Source organism: Centropristis striata, chromosome 1 (assembly GCF_030273125.1).
Source record: "Centropristis striata isolate RG_2023a ecotype Rhode Island chromosome 1, C.striata_1.0, whole genome shotgun sequence".
Classification (NCBI taxonomy): domain Eukaryota; kingdom Metazoa; phylum Chordata; class Actinopteri; order Perciformes; family Serranidae; genus Centropristis; species Centropristis striata.
This window is the reverse complement of record NC_081517.1, coordinates 20,859,930-20,880,544: the sequence shown is the minus strand read 5'-3', so window position 1 is coordinate 20,880,544 and position 20,615 is coordinate 20,859,930. Positions and strand designations below refer to the sequence as shown.

Sequence of the window (20,615 nt, the reverse complement as noted above, 5' to 3'; positions counted from 1 at the left end):
AGTCTTGCTGTCTCCCGCTATGCTCCTGACACAAAAATCAGGCCTGCTCGCTCCACCAGGCGACTTCACTGGAAAAGATCTCCTGAAAGGCCAGTGGAGACAAGTGCAAGCGCTGGCTAATGAATTCTGGAGCCATTGGAGAAATGAGTACCTGAGCACTCTCCATCCAAGACGTAAGTGGCACAGGACGCATCGCAACCTTCAACCTGGGGACATTGTCCTTTTAAAGCAAACTCAAGTACCAAGGAACGAGTGGCCAATGGCTCTCGTTACATCAACCTTTCCAAGCAGCGACGGAAAGGTCCGCAAAGTTGAAGTGAAGACATCGTCCCAAGGCACTTCAAAGACTTACCTGCGGCCCATCTCAGATGTGGTTCTTCTCCTAGGAAAGAATGAATAGGGACGGTCTGAATTAACAGAAGGAAATGGTTTGAAGTTAGTGGCTTATGCCAGACGGGGAGTGTTCTGCCCTCAGAGTTGTTTTCATAGTTTAAGATACTTTTGCATAATATTTGCATTATTTGAATTACATTAATATTGTGGTAGGAATGTACATGAAAGACACTCACTCAGTTGTTATAGTTTTAAAGAGAACTGGACCTTTATTTTGAAAGTGCAACTTTTATTTTGAAGCGTGATCAGAGGCTCCGTAGTGTTTACATTAGTGGCGACGTTAGCAGCCAGCAGTAAGAAAGACGGACAGTCACTCTGAATCTTCTCTTCTCTTCTCTTCTCATGCTCACGAAAGCAATGGCTGTAAGTTCATAAAGCAGCAGTTTATATGAATGATTAGGAGTACATGACATTAAGTTTAGTGTGACAACATATGTCTGTTGACTGATAAGTCATGCAAGAAGTTAATTTAATGAGCTAATGTAAGTGTATATCCACATTGTACGCTAGCAATGATAGTGTATTAGCCTATTGTTAATGTGAATGGCTATTTTTGGTGCACAGTTCTTGTGTTATATTTTAATAGTATACTTCAACATTGTTTATTGGGAACATGCTGTAAAGGAAACTGAGTTTTGTATTATTTTCTTTTGCAGTTTCACTCGTGGTATTTCACCATATTAGAAAGGAAATAAAGGGAGCAAGACGCTCCAATCCTGGCTCAAGTGTAGTGTCATACCTGAGTTTGGCTGACTGTTGAACTGTGATAACGTACAAGAAGTACTCAACGCACAGGGAGAACAGTACAATGTCAGAGACAGAGCCACGGCTGAAGAGCTATTCAAAATGCTGGACTGCGTCCTGACTGAGAATGAGCTAAAGTGGGAGAACTGCATTGGTGTTTGCAGTGATGGTGCACAGATCATGGCAGGGATGAGAAAAGGACTTCGGGCACTCATCAAGAAAGCCTCACCTAATGCTGAGTGGACACACTGTGTTATTCACAGAGAAGCACTGGCATCAAAGCACCTTTCCTCTGAATTAAATGAGGTCATGACTGACATTTTGAGTGTAGTCAATTTCATAAAGACCAGACCACTAAAAACAAGAGTCTTCTCTGCTATCTGTGCCGAGATGGGAGCTGAACATCAAGCTGTGTTGTTTCACAGTGAAGTAAGGTGGCTGTCACGAGGAAAAGTCTTGTCCCGAGCTTTTGAACTCAGAGAGCAAATAATAATGTTTTTGTAGCAGGAGCAAAAGTATGAAGTCGCAGAAAAATTTGGAGATGAGAACTTCCTGGTGAGACTGGCCTACCTGAGTGACATATTTGGAAAGCTAAATGAACTAAATCTACAGCTTCAAGGGAAAGACAAACACCTCCCTCAGGTCACAGACAAGATCAGCTCTTTCACTCGAAAGCTTGCAATGTGGGGCAGGCGACTTGATGAAGGAAATACTGATTCATTCGAGAACCTGCATGAATTTGTTGACTCTACTGACTATGATGCCACCTCAGTGATTCCATGCATTAAGCAGCATATCTCATCACTGATGGGATTCTTCAAAAAGTACTTCCCTGAAAACAGTTTCCAGTATGACTGGGTGAGAGATCCTTTCAATGCACCAGCTCCGACTGGCTTCAGCTCTGCAGAGGAGGACCAGTTCATTGACATGACATCTGATTCCACATTGAGATTGAGGTTCACATCACAGAAACTGAGTGAGTTCTGGCTGAGTGTAGAGAGGCAGTATCCACTCTTAGGCCAGAGGGCTATGAGCATTCTTCTTCCTTTTGCAACATCCCATCTTTGTGAGACTGGCTTCTCTGCTGTTGCTGCACTGAAGACCAAGTACAGGTCCCAGCTAAACATTGAGCAGGAGCTGAGAGTTGCAATATCGTGCTTCAAGCCCCACTTCGAAAAGCTGTGCACTGCAAAACGTGCTCATTGTAGCCATTAATCCAGACTTCTTCATTTTGATGAAAGAAATATCAGCACATGTTGTTTTATTCATTTTTGTTTTGTAGGTTAAATTGTTTTATATAGAGTGCTCCTGAGTTAATGTTGCTGATCGATTTTAATTTATTATTTATTGATTTTATTTCATTTTATTTTTCAGTATCAAACTACTAGAGAAGGACTGAATTAAAAAATGTTTACAGTGAAAATAAGGAGTAAATATATTTTTTTATTTTGCAAATTGCAAGCATTGTGATGCACTTTAAATATTTTCTGTTACCACTGTTAAAAAACAATGTTAATAAGGTTATTCTTTGTTGTAAGTTATGTTGTAAGGATACAATGTTATGCATACAATATAGGTACACCTTACACCATTGTTATAAGTCTTATAAATATAAGAGACAAATTCTACTATTTATAGTCGCGGCGGAGAGGTGGGGGGGCGCAAAAGGTTTTCTTCTTCCTAGGGGGGGCATAACAGAAAATAATTGAGAAGCACTGCTTTACACAGACAGGTACATGCAAACTAACTACTAACTTCCTTGATTTGCTTACACACTGATTCACATACAATATACTTTAAATTGGCAAAACTTTGTAGGGGCTGCCGAGCAGCACCCAACCATTTGTCCTCCAAAGCAGGAAAAAGGCCAGTCATCCCCTCACAGCAGGATATTTTATGACTCTGACTTTGTTAGACGATTCACCCCCACACAACCACACACACAGTGTTTACAATATCGAACACACACAAACAACTAAATCATTACAGTGGCTGTTTGCTCTCTGGCATCTAACATCGAAAAATGCACATTTGCACAAACATGTTTACACATACTACAGCAACCTCTTTTTACAACACAAGCACCATCACATAACATCAATATATGTGCCCACCTAGCAGGAAAACAGCATACGGAGTGGTGACTTGATGTGAAAGATGAATAGTAGAGACTGGCTACAGCTTGGCCATGTCTTCTCCCCTCTCAGCATTATTGAAGTGCAATCCATAGACTGTATAAATAATGGACGTAATGACCGTGACATAACCCATTGGTTGGTGGACTGCCCGTTTGAGGCATTGAGTTCGGCGTTACACTTCTCGCCATCTTGCGTTGACATCTTGTTTTCGGAAACGGGGAGCAGACCATATCTGGACTGTGGAGGAGCGAGAGGGATCTGATCACTGACTACAGCCTCTCTACACCTCAACCTGACAGGGCAAATTCGCTGCTAATTCATGTTAGCATTTAATGTAGCATTTACTGGGATGTTAATTTTGGCTCGCAAAAAATGAAAACAAAATGTACATTACTTACCTAAGAAAACTGAACAGCGACTCCTTGGAGTTTCTATTAGTCCAACCAAACGCTGAACAAGACATTTTAATGGACAAAATGTTGAATTAATTGACTAAGGCATAAAGTGAAAATACAGTGTGAAAGGGTCAAAGTTATGAGAAGAAACCGGTAAGCCTCCTTTTAAAAAAAATACATATATAACTTTATTGACATGTTGCCGTGGATACGCATTGTTCTGCTTCTTTCCTGATGACGGCTTGCGTTGATCTGTCAATCAAAGGTAGCCACGCCCCAAATCATACAATTCTTTATCTTCTGTTTTCTTCTAAATGGGGCCATTATTTACACTATTTACATCAGATTGTCTTGAAGAACAGTCTTTACTAGCAATTGAGACCATAGTGTCATCCTAAAAAATTTTTTCTAAGGTAATAAATAAAGTTTTCTTATTTTGCATTGAAATGAATGGACGGAAATGCTTTTGGAACCTTCATCAGCACCCCCTATTTTTGGTAGAATGCAGGCTTTAGAAACCTCCTGGTTTGCCTCCCTGCTCGGACCCGGAGGCCGCCTGGTGCAAAAGCATGCGCTAGTCCAAAAACATGCAGCTTAGCTTAACTAATGACTCGAAATTGCCTGTAGGTGTGAATGAGATGAGTGAATGACATCTGTCTGTCTGTTCGTCCGTCCCTCCGTCTGTGTTTCAGTTGGGTCCAGCCAATCCCAGGTTTGGATAACGAAATGAAGATCCCAGATCCATATTCTTCATTTTAAACATGATAAGCCTATTACATATCTGTGATGTCCACAGTACCTGTTACTGTCGACTACATTACATTCAAAGCTGTAATAACTAAAGGACACATGAACCACATGAACCAGTGAAAATAGCTTCAACAATGCAACTGAAAGTCGACATGATTAGAACAACTAGAACATTTCTAAATACATTTTTAGTGTGCTTGACTCTGGCCTGTGACTCTCACCCATACATTATTGACACTGCTAAGTAGTTTACAGTATACTATCTCCACCATTGCTTAGGTATGTGACAGATCAAGCTTTCAACATGTGTGTGTTCATATGAAAGAAGAAATGGGCTGTTAAAATGTACCATTAACAGTTTGCTTTGAAATGTTGTAGAAGGGCGTAAGAAATAAATTGCATTTCCTCCAGAAAGTGTGGTGTGGAAGCCTTCTGCTGAAGTGCCCAGTGCAAGGATTTGTAGTTTGTTCAGATGCTGCTGCATGGAGAAGGCCAAAATGGCCGACAGACAAAATGAATGAGAGTAGACAGTCACACGGCATGGTTGAAACTATGTGCTATGTTCATCTATGTTCCATATTGAAATGTTTTCAAAATAGGTTTAGGTAGCAAAGCAAGCAGGGCCAGGTGGCGCCACCAATCAGAGTAGAGCAATCAACTGAAATCAACTGCTTCTGTTCCATTTGACGCCAGTGAGACAGAAAAACAGGTGAGAGTTCACCTCAAATAGAAAGCATTTTAGGCCAAACCGTAACTCCAGTCATTAAAGCAACTTCACTTTGAGCATCCTGTGTTCTTCCTGAACGTCTACATATGTGTTTTGTGAAGAAAAAAAAGAAGAAATTGTCTTTTTAGAGCAATCAAAGAAAAAATGGTACCTCTGCTTTCCTCCAGAAATTTTCCCTCCTTTTTAACACGGCAGTCTATGAGGCTGTGGGAAATTTTGAGCGTGCTTGCCTCTGGACCTTGATTCTCACCCATAAATAAACAGGTTACAATTCGAACTGTTTTCAAAATGGAAAAGAGGAGGAAGTCATGTAAGATAATAAAGCATACACACACACACACACACACACACACACGCACACACACACACACACACACACACACCGTGTGTATGTGTGTATGTGTATGTGTGTCTGTCTGTCTTTGTCCGTGTGTGTGTGTGTGTGTGTGTGTGTCTGTGTGTGTCTGTGTGTGTGAGACAACGAAAAAAGTCAAAATGAGAAAAAAGTCAAAGTCACCAGAAAAAGTCAAAACCAGTTAAAAAAATTCAAAGTGAGAAAAAAAGTCAAAATAAGAGAAAACATTGAAGTCACAAAAAGAAATCAAAATTAGAAAAAAAAAGTCAAAGTCACGAGAAACAAGTCACAATAACGACAAAATAGTCAAAATAACAAAGAAAAAGTGGAAGTCACTAGAATGAAATGAGGAGGAAATCATGTAACATAATAAAGCCGGTGTTGGTGTGTGTGTGTGTGTGTGTGCGTGTGCTGTCTGTGTGTGTGTGTGTGTGTGTGTGTGTGTGCCTGTGTGTCTGTGTCAAACTTTTGAGTGAGAAATCTGTGTGATGCTGTGCAGCAAAAGTCTCCTGCACATCGTAATCATAGCTCTGATTATCCATTTAGAAAACATACATTTTTCTCAAGATTTCTGCTTGTGGTCTTGCAGACAGACCTTAGTAAGCGAGAATTCAGACTTCTTACACATCAGCTTCATGATGATACCACTTCTGATTCATGTTTCTTGCATTTGAGGACGACTTACCACTTTTAAATGCAACAGGGCAAAGACCGTCTCTAAATTACTTGATTTTCTCGTCACTCCCCATTTTGAGGTCATTATTTGATTTTTTATTTGATCTCTTGAGTTGAGACTGACGAGTTTGGATTTGATTGATCACTATGTCATGTGGAGTTAGTTTTAAATACACTTGAAAGTTACCTGTTGCTTAAACTGAAGGCTGCATTTATGTGTCTTCTCTTTCTTCAGGCTCAGTGCCACTCTGTCATTCTATCTGCTCTCCTATCCTCCTTTGGAGTCTCATCACCATGTCTATGACCCAGCTGAGGCTGATCTTCTTTATGGGTGCCATGAACAAGATGCTGGAGTTCCTGGTCACCCACGGCAACCCCAACCGTAAGAATAATAACCTACATGAATATCTTTTCAAATAATATAAGTACTACTTTTGTGATTGAAAAGACATCAAGAAGAGCGTAAACATTATTTGGTTTCCTTTGTCATCAGTAAAAAACATGAATGGGAAGCTATAAGAATGATGTCATAGTGTTGAAGCCTCTTTGCTGTTTTCTGTTTCTTTCAGCCTCAGAAGAGCTGCAGAAGGACGTGGATGAACAAGGTGAGCTCAGGGGACAGAACTGACTGCAGCTACTATAGTGTTCTGACTCCAGTTATATTCTCTGTGTTTGCTTGATGTCCTTATACTTTCCTGACATTATTCTAATTCAGTGTATTTATATCTTCATCAGTTGGTATTTTAGGATCCAGTATTTCTAACAATGTGCAGAGGGCTGTTAGCGCTCAAATTTCATTTCGAACCTCCACACAGTCTGCAAACTACAGCCGTTTCTTAGCCCTGTTTTAGGGATCCAATCACAGAACGGGGAGGGACGGCAAGACGATGACGCGTACTACTCGGCAGACAGAAGCTTGTAGTTTTGTAGTTTTCTTATGGATCCAACATGGCTGCAGCAGACGCGAAACTCTCTTTAGCTGTAGACGACATTTTAAATAGTTTAGAGCGAAAGTTGATTTTAAAAGAAGAACAATGTTTGACTTTACACTGCTGTTTCACCACCAAAAAGGATGTTTAAGCCTTGCTTCCGACAGGATTTGGCAAAAGCCAACTAGCCCAGCTATCGATCACTGCTGTAACGCCGGTGATCTCGCTACAAGCCGGGGGACAGCGGAGCCGCCGAGAGACCTGAGTAGCTCGTCTATTGACCATAAAATCAGTGGATGTGTGTGGCTGAATGACATGAGGGGGAATAAGACGTAAAAATAAATAATCTTGAAAGCGAGAACTGGAGAAGCAAAGCAGCAAGCAACGCTCTCTCACAGACACACACGCAAACAGACAGACACACACACACACACACACACACACACACACACACACAACAACACTGCCAGTAGACGGTGAGCAGCCAGAGTCAGAACATGCTGCAGAAAATCGTTGCAGAAGCAGAATTGAGCATTTTAGTCTCAAAATATGGGCTATGTAAACATTAATTTCTGTCGCTCTACATACGTCATCTGGTATAACTGATACGATTGGCTAAGACCTACGTTCAGAGCTTTTGATAGACATTCATAGCGGCCAATAAACGGCTCTGGAGGATCGTAAACCACCCCTCCTCTACGGAGAAATGAATGGCTGGTTTCCAGACTAATCTCATTTGTGATTAGTCTGGCGTTAGCCAGGCTAGATGGCTATCATGTTGACAACTGAAACCTAAAAACATTTGAAAAATAGGACTTTCTCCATATGTTTCTATGGACTACACTGTCTCTGTTTTATGGCATCATATTTGAGTCATAAGTCGCACGAGCGATAACACATCTGCACAAGCTCAGATTTCAACTGCCGTGCGGACTTGTGAATCGAGTGAAGCAGAGGTAGGCGCGCGCGAGTAAAAAACAACAGCAACATGCACAACAACGCTCTCTCTCTCTCCCTCGTGCTCGCTCGTGGTGGAGCTCTGCAAGGACTTTTGACACATTGGGGGCGGAGACCAAGACTGACCCCGGCCATCTTGTGATTGGTCATTATCCAGCCCTCCACCTGGCCTTTTCAGTTTTCTGCTGACAGCTTAGTGGTAGCAGCGGCATCATGTAAAGAACAACAACGGTTGTTTCATGACGTTCACGACCACAGCTCTCCGCTTCATCACTGGTAATAAAAAGGTTAAAAAGTGCCTTACAATGGACATCATACAAATGACCATACAGTAGTTAAGAGTGTTAGATCCATGGGTTTGCTGTGACACAGAGCAGAGAGCTACAGTCAAGCGGTGCAGGCTGTCTCTCTGAAGCAGAGGATGGCGGTCGCTTTAATCTAAGTCAGTCTTCTCAGACAGCCCACAAACATTGAAAGACTTTCTGATCATATCCTTGTCCAGGTTTCTTGTTCTTGTTCTTTTCTTTTCTTGTTTTTTTTTTATTTTGAAGTTTTGATCAGGCGGCAATCTCCGTGTCTGAGCATGGAGGCCAACCAAGAAGTGCCTTAAGCCTGCAATCACCCGGAAATTCCAGCTGGGGGCGCTAAGTTTGGCTGCAAAAAAATTCTGCCCATTCATTTCAGTGCAAAATTTGAAAACTTCTCACTTGATTTATAACCTCAGAATTTTTTTTCAGGACAACACTATGGTCTCAATCACTAGTAAAAAATCTTCTTCAAGACAATTTGATGTCAGTAGTTCTAATAATGGCCCCATTTAGAAGAAAATAGAAGATAACGAATCATATGATTTGGGGCGTGGCTACCTTTGATTGACAGGTCACTAACAAGGCGAGCCGTCATCAGGAGAGAAGCAGAGCAATGCGTATCCACGGCAACGTGTCAATAAAGTTACATATAACGTTATATAGATAGAAAAGAGGACGTTTACCGATTTGGTCTCATAACTTTGACCCTTTTTTTTATTTTCACTTAATGATTTGAACGTTTTGTTCAGTAAAAATGTCTTGTTCAGTGTTTGGTTGGACTAACAGACACTCCAAGGAGTCGCTGTTCATTTTTCTGAGGTCAGTAACATACATTTTGTTTTTGTTTTTTGCTAGCCAAAACTAACATCCCAGTTAATGCTCCAATTAATGCTAACATGAATTAGCAGCGGCTTCTCTCAGTCGGGTTGCCAGTGTAGAGAGGCTGTAGTCAGCGTCGTCAGATCCCTCTCGCTCCAAATATGGTCTGCTCTGCATATCGGAAACAAGATGGCGACGCAAGATGGCGACGAGTGTAACGCTGAACTTGATGCTTCCAACGGGCCACAAACCAATGGGTGACGTCATGGTGACTACGTCCATTATTTTTATACAGTCTATGGTTTTGATCCAGCCTGTGCTTGGATCCGGCCTTTATTTGTTCATGTAAACAACGCCCCTGGCCATTATATGAGACCGGCTATTTCTTGAGAAAATACGGTAACTAACCGTCACAATTAATGATGTAACGTTAAATAAAACCAACATAGCAGTCAGAAATACTTAAGAATCAATGAATCAATAAAGGCTGGATCCAAGCATAGGCCGGATCAAAACATTAAACAGAAAAACAACAAGAAAAGAAAAGAACAAGAAGCCTGGACAAGGATATGATCAGAAAGTCTTTCAATGTTTGTGGGCTGTCTGAAAAGACTGACGTGCAGAGAGATCTGCGCGCATGCAGATGTGTTATCGCTCGCGCAACTTATGACTCAAATATGACGCCATACTGTTTGTCCTCCACAGTTGGATTCTACTCCTCTATCTTCGGTACAATGCAGCTGCTGTGTCTACTGACCTGTCCTCTGATTGGCTACATCATGGACTGGAGGTTGAAGGAGTGTGAAGAGGAAAATGCAAATACACAAACAGAGATAAGGTATGATTGTTAAAGAGCAAATACATAGCTGTCAGATAAAATAGATGATTCTTGTAAAGATAAGTCAGCTTTTAGAGATACTTGACACACCATGTGAACATGTGCTTGCCGTCTATATGCCGTGAAATGATCCCTGCCTTGTCTACACTGTCAAAGATGAAGAAAATGGTGCAGTTTTCAAATTCTGTTTCTTCTTGGACTCTAACATCCACACCTCTCCTGCATTTGACATTTGTCCCCTTTAGCCAATCAGACCGCCCAAAAAGAGACAGAAAGATCCAGAAACTGACCAATGCCATGAGAGCTTTCATCTTTACCAACATCCTATTGGTCATCTTTGGAATAATTTCCTTGATTGACAACCTGCCCTTACAGGTTAGAGAAATACTAGAGGAATACCATATACTGTCCAAATTCTGCTCATACAGACTAATGCCTATGATACACATACACACTCACACACACACACACACACACACACACACACACACACACACACACTCACAATTCATCATCATTTATTCATGTATTCTCTCATGTCGTTCTGACTTTCCTGCTCCGTCAGACGGTGTCGTTTGTTCTCCATACCATAGTGAGAGGATTTATCCACTCCTGCTGTGGAGGTCTCTATGCTGCTGTGTGAGTAACACCACATATATTTTTAGATAAAGACTGACCAGTGAAATGTGTAGTAAGAAACCCAGTTGACCCCTGACTCTGTAATCCTCCTCAGTCGTACACATTGCTGAATGGACTGACAAAAACAATCACACACACAATCTAAAATTTGACATAATGTTAGAAGGAGTTTCTGTAACAAGCTACACTCAAAAAATAAATAATACTGCATATAAAAATGAGTAATGAGTAAATTTAAGTAATATTTTCAAGTACGTTTAAGTGAATTCACTTGGCTCGATTACCACATATTAAAAAACAATATATGAAATATTATGTAAACCATATGGAAAACCTGAGTAGAAATCACTAAACAAACTGAGTAAATATAATTGAAAACATTTGTAGGATATAACTAATTTCTTCATGATTTACTAATTTTACACTTATTGTACACTTATTATTACAAATATTTAAACCACGTAATCTTCAAAATAAATTAATATTTGACTCACAGAGGTAAACTTAATTTATATATGGATATTTTACACAAAGATTCCTGTTGGAGTTCTACTAATGAATTTTGATGAAGTCCGTTCAAATACTCATCATGATGATATTCAGCATTTTTATTTAGTTTGCATAGATATGAATGTCACATTTACAGGCTCCTTGAATCATTTCTTAGAGTGTAGCAGTGAGAACTGCTCAACATTAAATCTGATCATTTCTACCAGAGGTTTGGTTTTTCACAATATCCGGTAACTGCTAGACACGAGGTGCTGCTCTCGTCATGAAAAAAAAGTCTAAGTCAGGGAAAAAAAGTCAAAATGAGGAAAAAAAAATAGTCACAATAATGACGAAATAGTCAAAATAACGAAGAAAAAGTCGAAGTCACTAGAACAGGGATGGGCAACTGGAGGCCTGGGGGCCGCATACAGCCCGCACCCTCACTTGAAGTGGCCCTCAGTACAACTACATGCATTTGAGCATGAAATCTTAAAAGCGCAGTCTAAAATTGCACAAAATTACTTTTTGCAATTATTGTTGGTCTGCTGTTCTTGCACTGAAAAAAAAAGAAATCACAGAAAGTGATTATTTTTTATTTGCTTCAAACCTTTTGTATTCCTATTTATATTGTTATACATGCATTTGAGCCTGAACTATGTTAAGTTACTGCACTGTAAACATATTTAAAATTGCAGTTTCATCATATCTGGTTAAGTGCACGGTCCTATATGTGGCCCCGTGGTAGTGTCCATTAAAAATTGTGGCCCTCTCCAGCATTTAAGTTGGGCCGTCCCTGCTTTAGAATGAAATGAGGAAGAAGTCATGTAACATAATAAAGCAGGTGTTGGTGTGTGTGTGTGTGTGTGTGTGTGTGTGTGTGTGTGTGCGTGTGTGTGCGTTCACTGTATTGTGCCCAGTTTAGAATATTTGAACTTTGAATTAAGAAAATACTTTATCTGTCTTTGGATTCTGAGGCATGTGTCCCGTCCTGCTCCAGGTATCCAGCCAACCACTTTGGAACACTGACAGGCCTGCAGTCAATGGTCAGTGCTGCTTTCGCCTTACTTCAACAGCCACTTTTCATATTGATGGTGGGACATCTCAGAGGAGATCCTTACTGGGTATGGAGCGCACACACACACACACACACACACACACACACACACACACACACACACACACACACAATCCGTGAGAAGACCAATACATACAACAGGTTGGCCACATACACTGACATGTCTCTCCTTACAACAGATCAATTTGGGCCTTCTCATCTTCTCTCTGGCTGGTTTCCTGTTGCCAGGCTATCTCTTCTTTCACCGTAGAAACCTGATCAGGGCAAATGCAGAGCATGATAGGTTGGGTGCCAGCCATTCAGACAAAGAGAATTCTCCTCTCACCCAATCAGATAGTGGAACTGCTAAAAGCCAGGCCAATGGGCATGCGGCTAATGGATACACCCTGAATGGATAAACTGACTGATACCAGTGAAATGATCAGTTCATAGAACAGTGTTTTTGTGATTACTGTTCAGTGTATAAATATTCTGAGGATATAAATGGTTTGAACACTATGACATCATCACAAAAACACACATATTGAGCACATTTTTATTTTATCCTTATTTAAAACAAGCAAAACACAATTTGGCAAAGTTCACAAATGGGATGGAGTATAACACGAATGTCAATCTTTATCTGACATGTAGAGGCTCAGTGGTTAGCACTGGGCCCTCACAGCTCTGCTCCTTCCAGCCTGGAGTTTACATGTTGTTCTCTTTTTCATGGGGATTTTGCTTCTCCAAAATTCCCTCTTCATTTTGTCCTGAACATTGTCCCCCTGTGTCCACTTGATCTGGACGGTTGAAACTTCATTTGAACCCCAGATAAACAGTTGAACGCATTTTAGAAAGAAATATTTAAGGAAATGCATGTTCATATGGAATCTCAAAATAAAGAGATGTTTAGAGTGAAACTCTAACTGGAAAAAAATACATACATCTATATAATTTTGAATCTTATGAATGAAAAGTAGAATCATTAATATTGAAGCACTCAGGGATTTTATCCTTTGTCCATTGAGACCAGGAGCTAAATGTTCCTGTTGCTCCAAACTTCAGCTCCACTAACTGCCATTAGGTTCTTTTACAGTGCAGTCCCGCAAGTCCCCCCTTAGGGCATTCATAGTGATCCCGGGAAGGTGTGATATTCATGCCAATTCATAGTGCAGTCCGGCATCGTGGAACGAGGTGGGAGGAGACGATAGTGACGTGACAGAGCAGCAGCAGTGCTGCACATTAGCATAGTGCTAATATGCTACACAGTTAGTTCTGTAGCAGTACAGTGTGTATGTGTTGCAGCAGTAGTATGTGATCAGTTAGCGACCTCCCTTTGTTTACAACAAGCACCAGACACTGTGCACAGTTAGCGGTGCCGGTTTGTTTACAACAAGCACCAGACGCTGTGCACAGTTAGCAACGGTGGCTGCAGTTGTTGTACATGCTGCTTAACAGTGATTCGATGACTGTCGGACAAAGTATGAGGCGTGTAAGACGTCATGCGCGACGTCAAATATTCCGCCTTGCCGGGATGCAATTAACCTATGGGTAAGCCCCGCCCCCTCCACTCACTCGGACAAACAGTCAACATTCGGTGACAGGCGCTATGGCAGCTGTCACAGTAGGAGACATTTTACAGGAGGCAATTGATAATTTTTGGAGAACAAGCCTTTTTACCATCTTTACCAAGAGTACCTCTCCGTTAGTTTGGTGCTGCGTTGTTGACCTACCTTAGAACAGATGTAGACATCCTGGTTAATTTTATCCACCTTTAGTTGGTGTTGAGGTCTACCGCATAACTTTATCCAGAACAGACACTTATCTGGGTTGAGATGTGGCTTGGGAAAGGGTAGAAAATCCATCCCGTGGCACAGCGTTTGACCATTTTAAACTAAAAATGTCAAGAAAAAACGAATGAAAACTGACCAACTCCAATGCATTTCAATGGAAGCAGAGAATGTCCAAGTGTATTGGGTTAGCTATGCGCACTGTGATTGGCTCATCGCATTTGGGGGCGTGGCTTAGCCATAGGTCAATTCATAGTGGTCCCACTCCCAACAGTCCTACCAATTTTCTGCCACTCACTTGATCCTGGCATCCCGCTTCTGGCGCTTTCAAAGTGCAGATGAGATGTTAAGGGGCCGTAAATGTAGCGGCTAAAAACGGCACTATGGATAGCAGTAACACAGTGTGGCTTTATTTTCTGATGTTAAGATAATGCACCCAAAGAAAAGCAGCACCGCAGCCACACTGGTATGAACATACAGAATATGACAGTATTGACTTAGTATTTTCTACTCTCGTGCATATTCTGCTAAACGCAGAATGCTCACATGAAAACAAACATGAAATGTTTGGGTTTATCTGACTTTATGAAATTAACATGAATGCTCATTGCTAAGTGCAACAAAATAAGGGAGGATCTTTTCTCTCCTGATTTTAGCTTGTGTTAACATGGGACTTTAGGTTAGAGTTGTATTTGCACAACTTTGGTATAGTTCTGTCCATGATGATCTGACATTACTACGACTGTAACAGCTGTGATTAAATCATTTCACAGGATTATTTTAATTTAAATGGAATACTGTGAGTTAATATTCTGTTAACAACATAGATTTTTAGTCCGAAACCTTTGAAGGTAATTTGATAGAAACATAAAACAGCACAAGTCCAATTTAAATCCAGTTTTATTTGGACTTGTGCTGTTTTATGTTTTTGTCCTCAAAATGAAGAAAAAATAAACCGAGACATTACTCAAAGCAGGAAACAGACTTTTCTAATTTTTGTACATTTAACAAGATCTCTCAACTGTCTGAAGCTGTCAGCTTGTTTTTCTCTACACTTTCACCTGTCACATTGTCAGTTTGATATATGGTGCCTTAACAACAGCTATACTGACAGTCTCATAGCAACCATCGTAGCACCTCTGTGATATTTGGATTCGATCCTATAAATGTTGATTGCATTAAAAAAAAAAAAGTAAAAGTTTTTGAAAGTTTCAAACCTCAGAGACTCATCCTCACCTGTGCAGGCACAGCTAAGGAGTTCATACAAGACTAGTGTAATATTGTACTTCCTAAAGCTAAAGCTGCTTTATCTTAATGTTGCACAAAGCCTTCTTGTTACTACTTTCAGCCTGAGAGGACATTGTGGCCTCCAGCATGTATAGTGTTAATACAGAAATGTTCAATGAGAAATTGTATTTAGTGATTACATGACGATATGTGAAAAAGTTAAAATGTGTGTTTGGATGTGTGACTTGCTTCGGAAGTGCAATCTGCTCATGTTTGAGCATGCTGATTTAAAGCCAACATACGCACAAACCAAGGAGACAGCTTGATTAAAAATAATCTTTTCTCCTGTGACAAAGGTCTATAGAAACACCGAACAGAATATACAGCAGAACATACAAAGTAGGAAGAAGCTGCTACAGTATGTAAATGATCTAAACTTGTGTGACCCTGGGAGGAGATTAAACCCAGATAAACTAGAATTATCCTGTTATTCTCCCAGATTTAAGTCAAACTCATGTATTGATTATTTCCTGATTTCCAACTCTATGCTCCCCTCTGTGATAGAATGTAACTATGGCCCTGTTTACACAAGGGCTAAAAACAACAAAATATTTAATCAGAAGTGCCTTTAGTTTAGACGGTGACGTCGTTTTTGGGGCATAAAAATGCAAAAAAGTGAAACCAGCCTCCAGAGTGTAAAACTGTAATCCGCTCCGCCGTAGCGTGTCCGTCTACACTGCCAAGACACAAAACTCTGCTCAGATCTGCTCACGTCACGTACGCGTTTACATCACATACATGCTCCAGTACAGGGAAATAAACAAACATGTGGGATTATTTCCATATGTCAGACCTTCAAGCTGCTCTGGCAGCTCTAATAAACTTACAGGAGTCTTTCCACCAAATGTACAGGATATGTACAGATAGTATTAGTGAACAGAGAAGGATCTGGAATGATCTCTATCACATTTTGGATGCACCAATTGGTCAGAGGCGAGCCAGACGGCTTTGGACGAGACCTGGGAGATCTAGTGGTTGGTGGAGAACTTTGTGGAAGGAGTAGCTGATGAAAATACGTGGCGTGAAAACTTCCACATGCCCAAAGATGCTCTTATGGCACTAAGTGATGCCGCCTGGCATGCATACCCAATCCAATTCACACACTTTAGCCTCACCGTATGCACGTGAAACGTAAAACGCTCGTCTAAACGCAGAATAAAAAGTGAAGACGCAACGCCACTTTTGCGTCTTCTGATCAGACCGTCATCATGTAAACGTAGCCTAAAACAGTATATTACTGCCAGACCACTCGCCTACTTTACTTGAAGAGCCCAGGGGGTAATTAAAGGCACTCCTAGATGGAGATATCATCCCAGATGGCTTACCAATTTGAACTTTCTACAGTTTTTAGAGGCACAAATTGAGTCCTTCTTCAATACAAATACAGATGAAACCTCTGCTATTGTCAGATGGGAGGCCTTTACGGCATGATCATATCTTATACCAATTCCATAACAAACAAACTCAAGTTGAAAATGAATGAGCTTGACCACAAAATTAGACAATTGGAAAGAGAGGCCTTTCTGGATAGCTCAACAAAAACAAAACAAGAATTAACGTTACGTAAAGCCCAATACGAGGAATTGTCCACATAGAAAGCAGAAAATAATTTAATCCGACTCAAACAGAGTTATTAGAGGACCAAGGTGAAAAACAGGGGAGATTGTTGGCTTGGCGAATAATGAAATTGGATGCAGTGGTGCAATATCAACAGACCCTCAGGAAATGAATGATACTTTATCCAGCTACTATGAAATATTATATACATCTGAATACTCAGAAAATTTGGAAACACAATCTAAATTCCTGGACAGTCCATACCATTTCAAAGGACATATGGATAGGGAACAAGATGTCACAGAAATTGCCGATGCCATTACCAATATGAGGGGCGGTAAAGCTGCATGGCCAGACGGCCTCCCAGTTGATAAGATCTTTAAAGATAAATTAATTCAACCTCTTTTAGCTATGTATGAGGAGGCCTTTAACAAAGTCGTCTCCCAGAATCCCTGAGGAGTGCGCTGATATCACTTATTTTGAAACCCAATAAGTCCCATACTAATTGCACATCATATCGGCCTATTTCACTGCTCAATACAGACATTATTGCTAAAGTAAGGGCTAGAAGACTGGAATCGGTGCTTCAGATTGTTATCAATTTGGACCAGAATGGTTTTGTGAAAAACCGTCAAGCCTTTCATAATGTCAGAAGGGTGCTGAATTTGATACATTCGAGGGAGGGAACCCCTGACACTGCCATTCTATCATCGGATGCTGAAAAAGCCTTCGATAGGGTGGAGTGGAGCTATTTATTTGATGTGTTATCACGCTTTGGCTTTGGTAACTACTTCTGAAAATGGATTTTGACACTTTATACTGACTCAGATCTGGCTGAGGTACCTGTCAGGGGTGCCCTCTCTCGTCAATGCTATTTGTTTTGCCAATGGAACCATTTGTGAGATCACACACCTCAATTTCAGGTATAAAAATATCGGACACCAAACATTGTATGCTGATGACACCCTCTTACTTCTAACAGATTTAAATAATTAAATTAGTTATCTTGTTAACTTAATTGGCACATTCTGAACATTTTCAGGCTTTAAAGTAAATTAAACAAAATCCTCTATCATGTTTCTGAATAAGCAGGAGCGAATAAGTCCAGTGATAAACCACAATTTCAGTAATGCAGTAAATGGATTTAAATATCTTGGTATTACCATTACCCCAACCATCAAGGATTTAGTATCCTGTAACTATGATCCTGTAATTTTCTCAGTAACTGAATCCATGAATAGTTGGTCAACAATGCCAATCTCCCTTTTAGGATTTTTTTTTTTAGGAATATACTACCTATGTTTTTATATCTATTTCAATCTATCCCTTTATCACCACCACCACACTACCCTACAAAACCTAACTGCAGTAATTACATTTTTGTAATTACTGCAGTTAGGTCAAAATCAAAATTGAGTTATAACTAAAAAAAAAAATAGAACTGCTTGATGTTTGTTTTATCATGTGACAAAGTTTTAGATTTCAATTTTGCTTCATTTCAGATAAATAATTATATAAAAACCACAAAATCCAACTCAAAACCAAGCAGTAATTGCAGTTACCATAGTCTGCTTTGGATATATATACTAATTTAAACATAAAAATAATAGAAATTATAATTTTATTTTAAAGGGAAATTATTATCTAGATAGTGATGAAGATAAAAAGTGAGATAAAATGATATTAAGACTAAAATATAACATTTCTTGATATTAAGTCTAAAATACACAAATCTTGGAATAGAGTTGTTAAACACTTTTAACTGCACTTCTAACAAAATCAATTTGAAAATGTTTATTCACTGAAAAATATAAAAGCTGAAAGAAGTCAACAACATTGTAGTTACTGTATTACTATTAGAACCTTTTACAGCAAGACCAGAGTGCAGTAGCTACATTTTTGGGGTCAAAGGTCAAATAAATCATCATGATTCTTCGCATAAAAATTACACCATCAATACATGTAGAAATAAATGTCATATCACTTATCTATAAATAACCAATTTGGCTGGCAGGTTAAACCACGTCAATTTTACCTTTTGCGTAGTTACTGCAGTTAGACTTTGTAGGGCAGAACAGTTCTTCTCAAAAATGAAGCAAATATTTACAAAGTTTATTTGGAATAACAGACAAAAAATAAGCAGATGTCCCCTTGATCCACGATATTTCTGATTAGGTAGTTCTTCTTAGAAAGCAGCTTTTATTTTAGACTGTTTCACTTGTTTGATAGAAAGATTCCACGGCTTTTGCTTGATTTCAAACATTTTAAGAAAAATATTGTACATACAGATAAAATTATTTGTATCTGTATCAAGAAAAGTACACTAGTTTATAGTATGACTTTGCTGGTTTCAAGAAATATAATGCCTCTGTATATCATCATGTCAAGATGATGGCTCTAGCATTTATTTATTATTAATTCAATAATATTTTTCAACATTCAGAGAAAATAGGTCACATGTATTTCATTAGAATCAAGAAAAATGCACTCGATATTAGTTACAATACACATATTCTAAGGTATTTGTGGGTTCATTGAGATTAGATATGTTTTACTTGTTTTGGAAAGTCTTGACAAGCCAAATTTTATTGTTCCATTGGCAGATAATTTTACTATTTTTAAGCAAAATATACCTATTTTAAAATATTTTTTCCCCCTTGTTTTTGAGAGCTGTTTTTTTTGCAGTGGACATGTGTTCGAGCTCAACTTCTAACAATAAATACTCATCTCAAACTGATTCAATATAATTGGATTATGAGAATTTATGTTACTCCAGAAAGACTGAATAAGATGAATCCAAATATTGCTGACAGCTGTGTTAAATGCAATGTTGAAAAGGCACCTTATTTCATTGTCTGTGGGACTGTCCTGGAATGAAGTTATAAAATGTATTTCTCAGATGACCTCAAATCCAATACCTGACTGTCCCATACTTTGCATTCTTAATTTGTATCCAAAGGATTGTATGTTATTGTATTTCTTTCCTTTAACTATTTATTGTTCCTTGGGGGTGGGTGGAGTGGATTCCTTATAGTTTGACTGTTAAATGCTTTGTCAAATGTATTAAATTATAATTTTGTAAACTGTTAAAACTCAATAAATACACGTCTATTAAAAAAAGAAAGAATACACAGCAGGTGAACCTTTAAATATACAACAGAAACACTGGCCAAATTCAGTAGTCTGCAGGCAACTGGACATTATATGCTTCACCAAGGTTGTATTTATTGTGTATTGTTGCATTGGCTTACATTTGCATACTGTGTGTTGTTATTTCATTGTTTGTTAGTGGTAATTAAATTCATCATCCCTTATTTTGGATCAATAAGATAAAATCAAGATGGAATGTAATTATTTTTGAAAACTTAATGACGAGGGAGAATGCAATTTAACATAATTGTTTAGTGTAAATACATTTTGTGTTATATTTGTTTCCTGATCAAATTGCATTGATTTGCTGTGTTCAAATGTGAAGAATAAAATTAAATAAAAGCATTGAATGACATTCTCTTGATGTTATTGTTCTTACATTTTACAGTTTTAATAACAGCATTTTGGCAAGAAATAGGGACTTCACTCCCAATTACTCACGCACACAGATGTCTGCAAGAGGAGGAAGACAGAAAAAGGAGGGGGAGAGAAAGCTAGAAACAAAACACAAACAATTTCAACTCTTTTTAAACACTCACAAACTCAGTTAAATGTCTCAGAACATAGGCTGTGCTAGGGCTGCAATATTAATTTAATTTTAATCATGATCACCATTTTGGC

The 20,615-nt window shown here is 39.3% G+C and overlaps 1 protein-coding gene across 1 annotated transcript in view; it reads left to right on the top strand.

The window, feature by feature from the left end:
- The window catches only part of slc43a1b (solute carrier family 43 member 1b), a 163,145-nt gene extending 142,777 nt beyond the window's left edge, over positions 1 to 20,368 (top strand). The window contains exons 9-15 of the mRNA XM_059334301.1: positions 6,413 to 6,559; positions 6,747 to 6,782; positions 9,896 to 10,028; positions 10,274 to 10,403; positions 10,594 to 10,667; positions 12,154 to 12,277; positions 12,411 to 20,368. Of these exons, the coding sequence (XP_059190284.1) occupies positions 6,413 to 6,559; positions 6,747 to 6,782; positions 9,896 to 10,028; positions 10,274 to 10,403; positions 10,594 to 10,667; positions 12,154 to 12,277; positions 12,411 to 12,629 (863 nt within the window). The 3' untranslated portion in view covers positions 12,630 to 20,368. The remainder of the gene's footprint in view (positions 1 to 6,412; positions 6,560 to 6,746; positions 6,783 to 9,895; positions 10,029 to 10,273; positions 10,404 to 10,593; positions 10,668 to 12,153; positions 12,278 to 12,410) is intronic.
- The last annotated feature ends 247 nt before the right edge of the window (positions 20,369 to 20,615 follow it).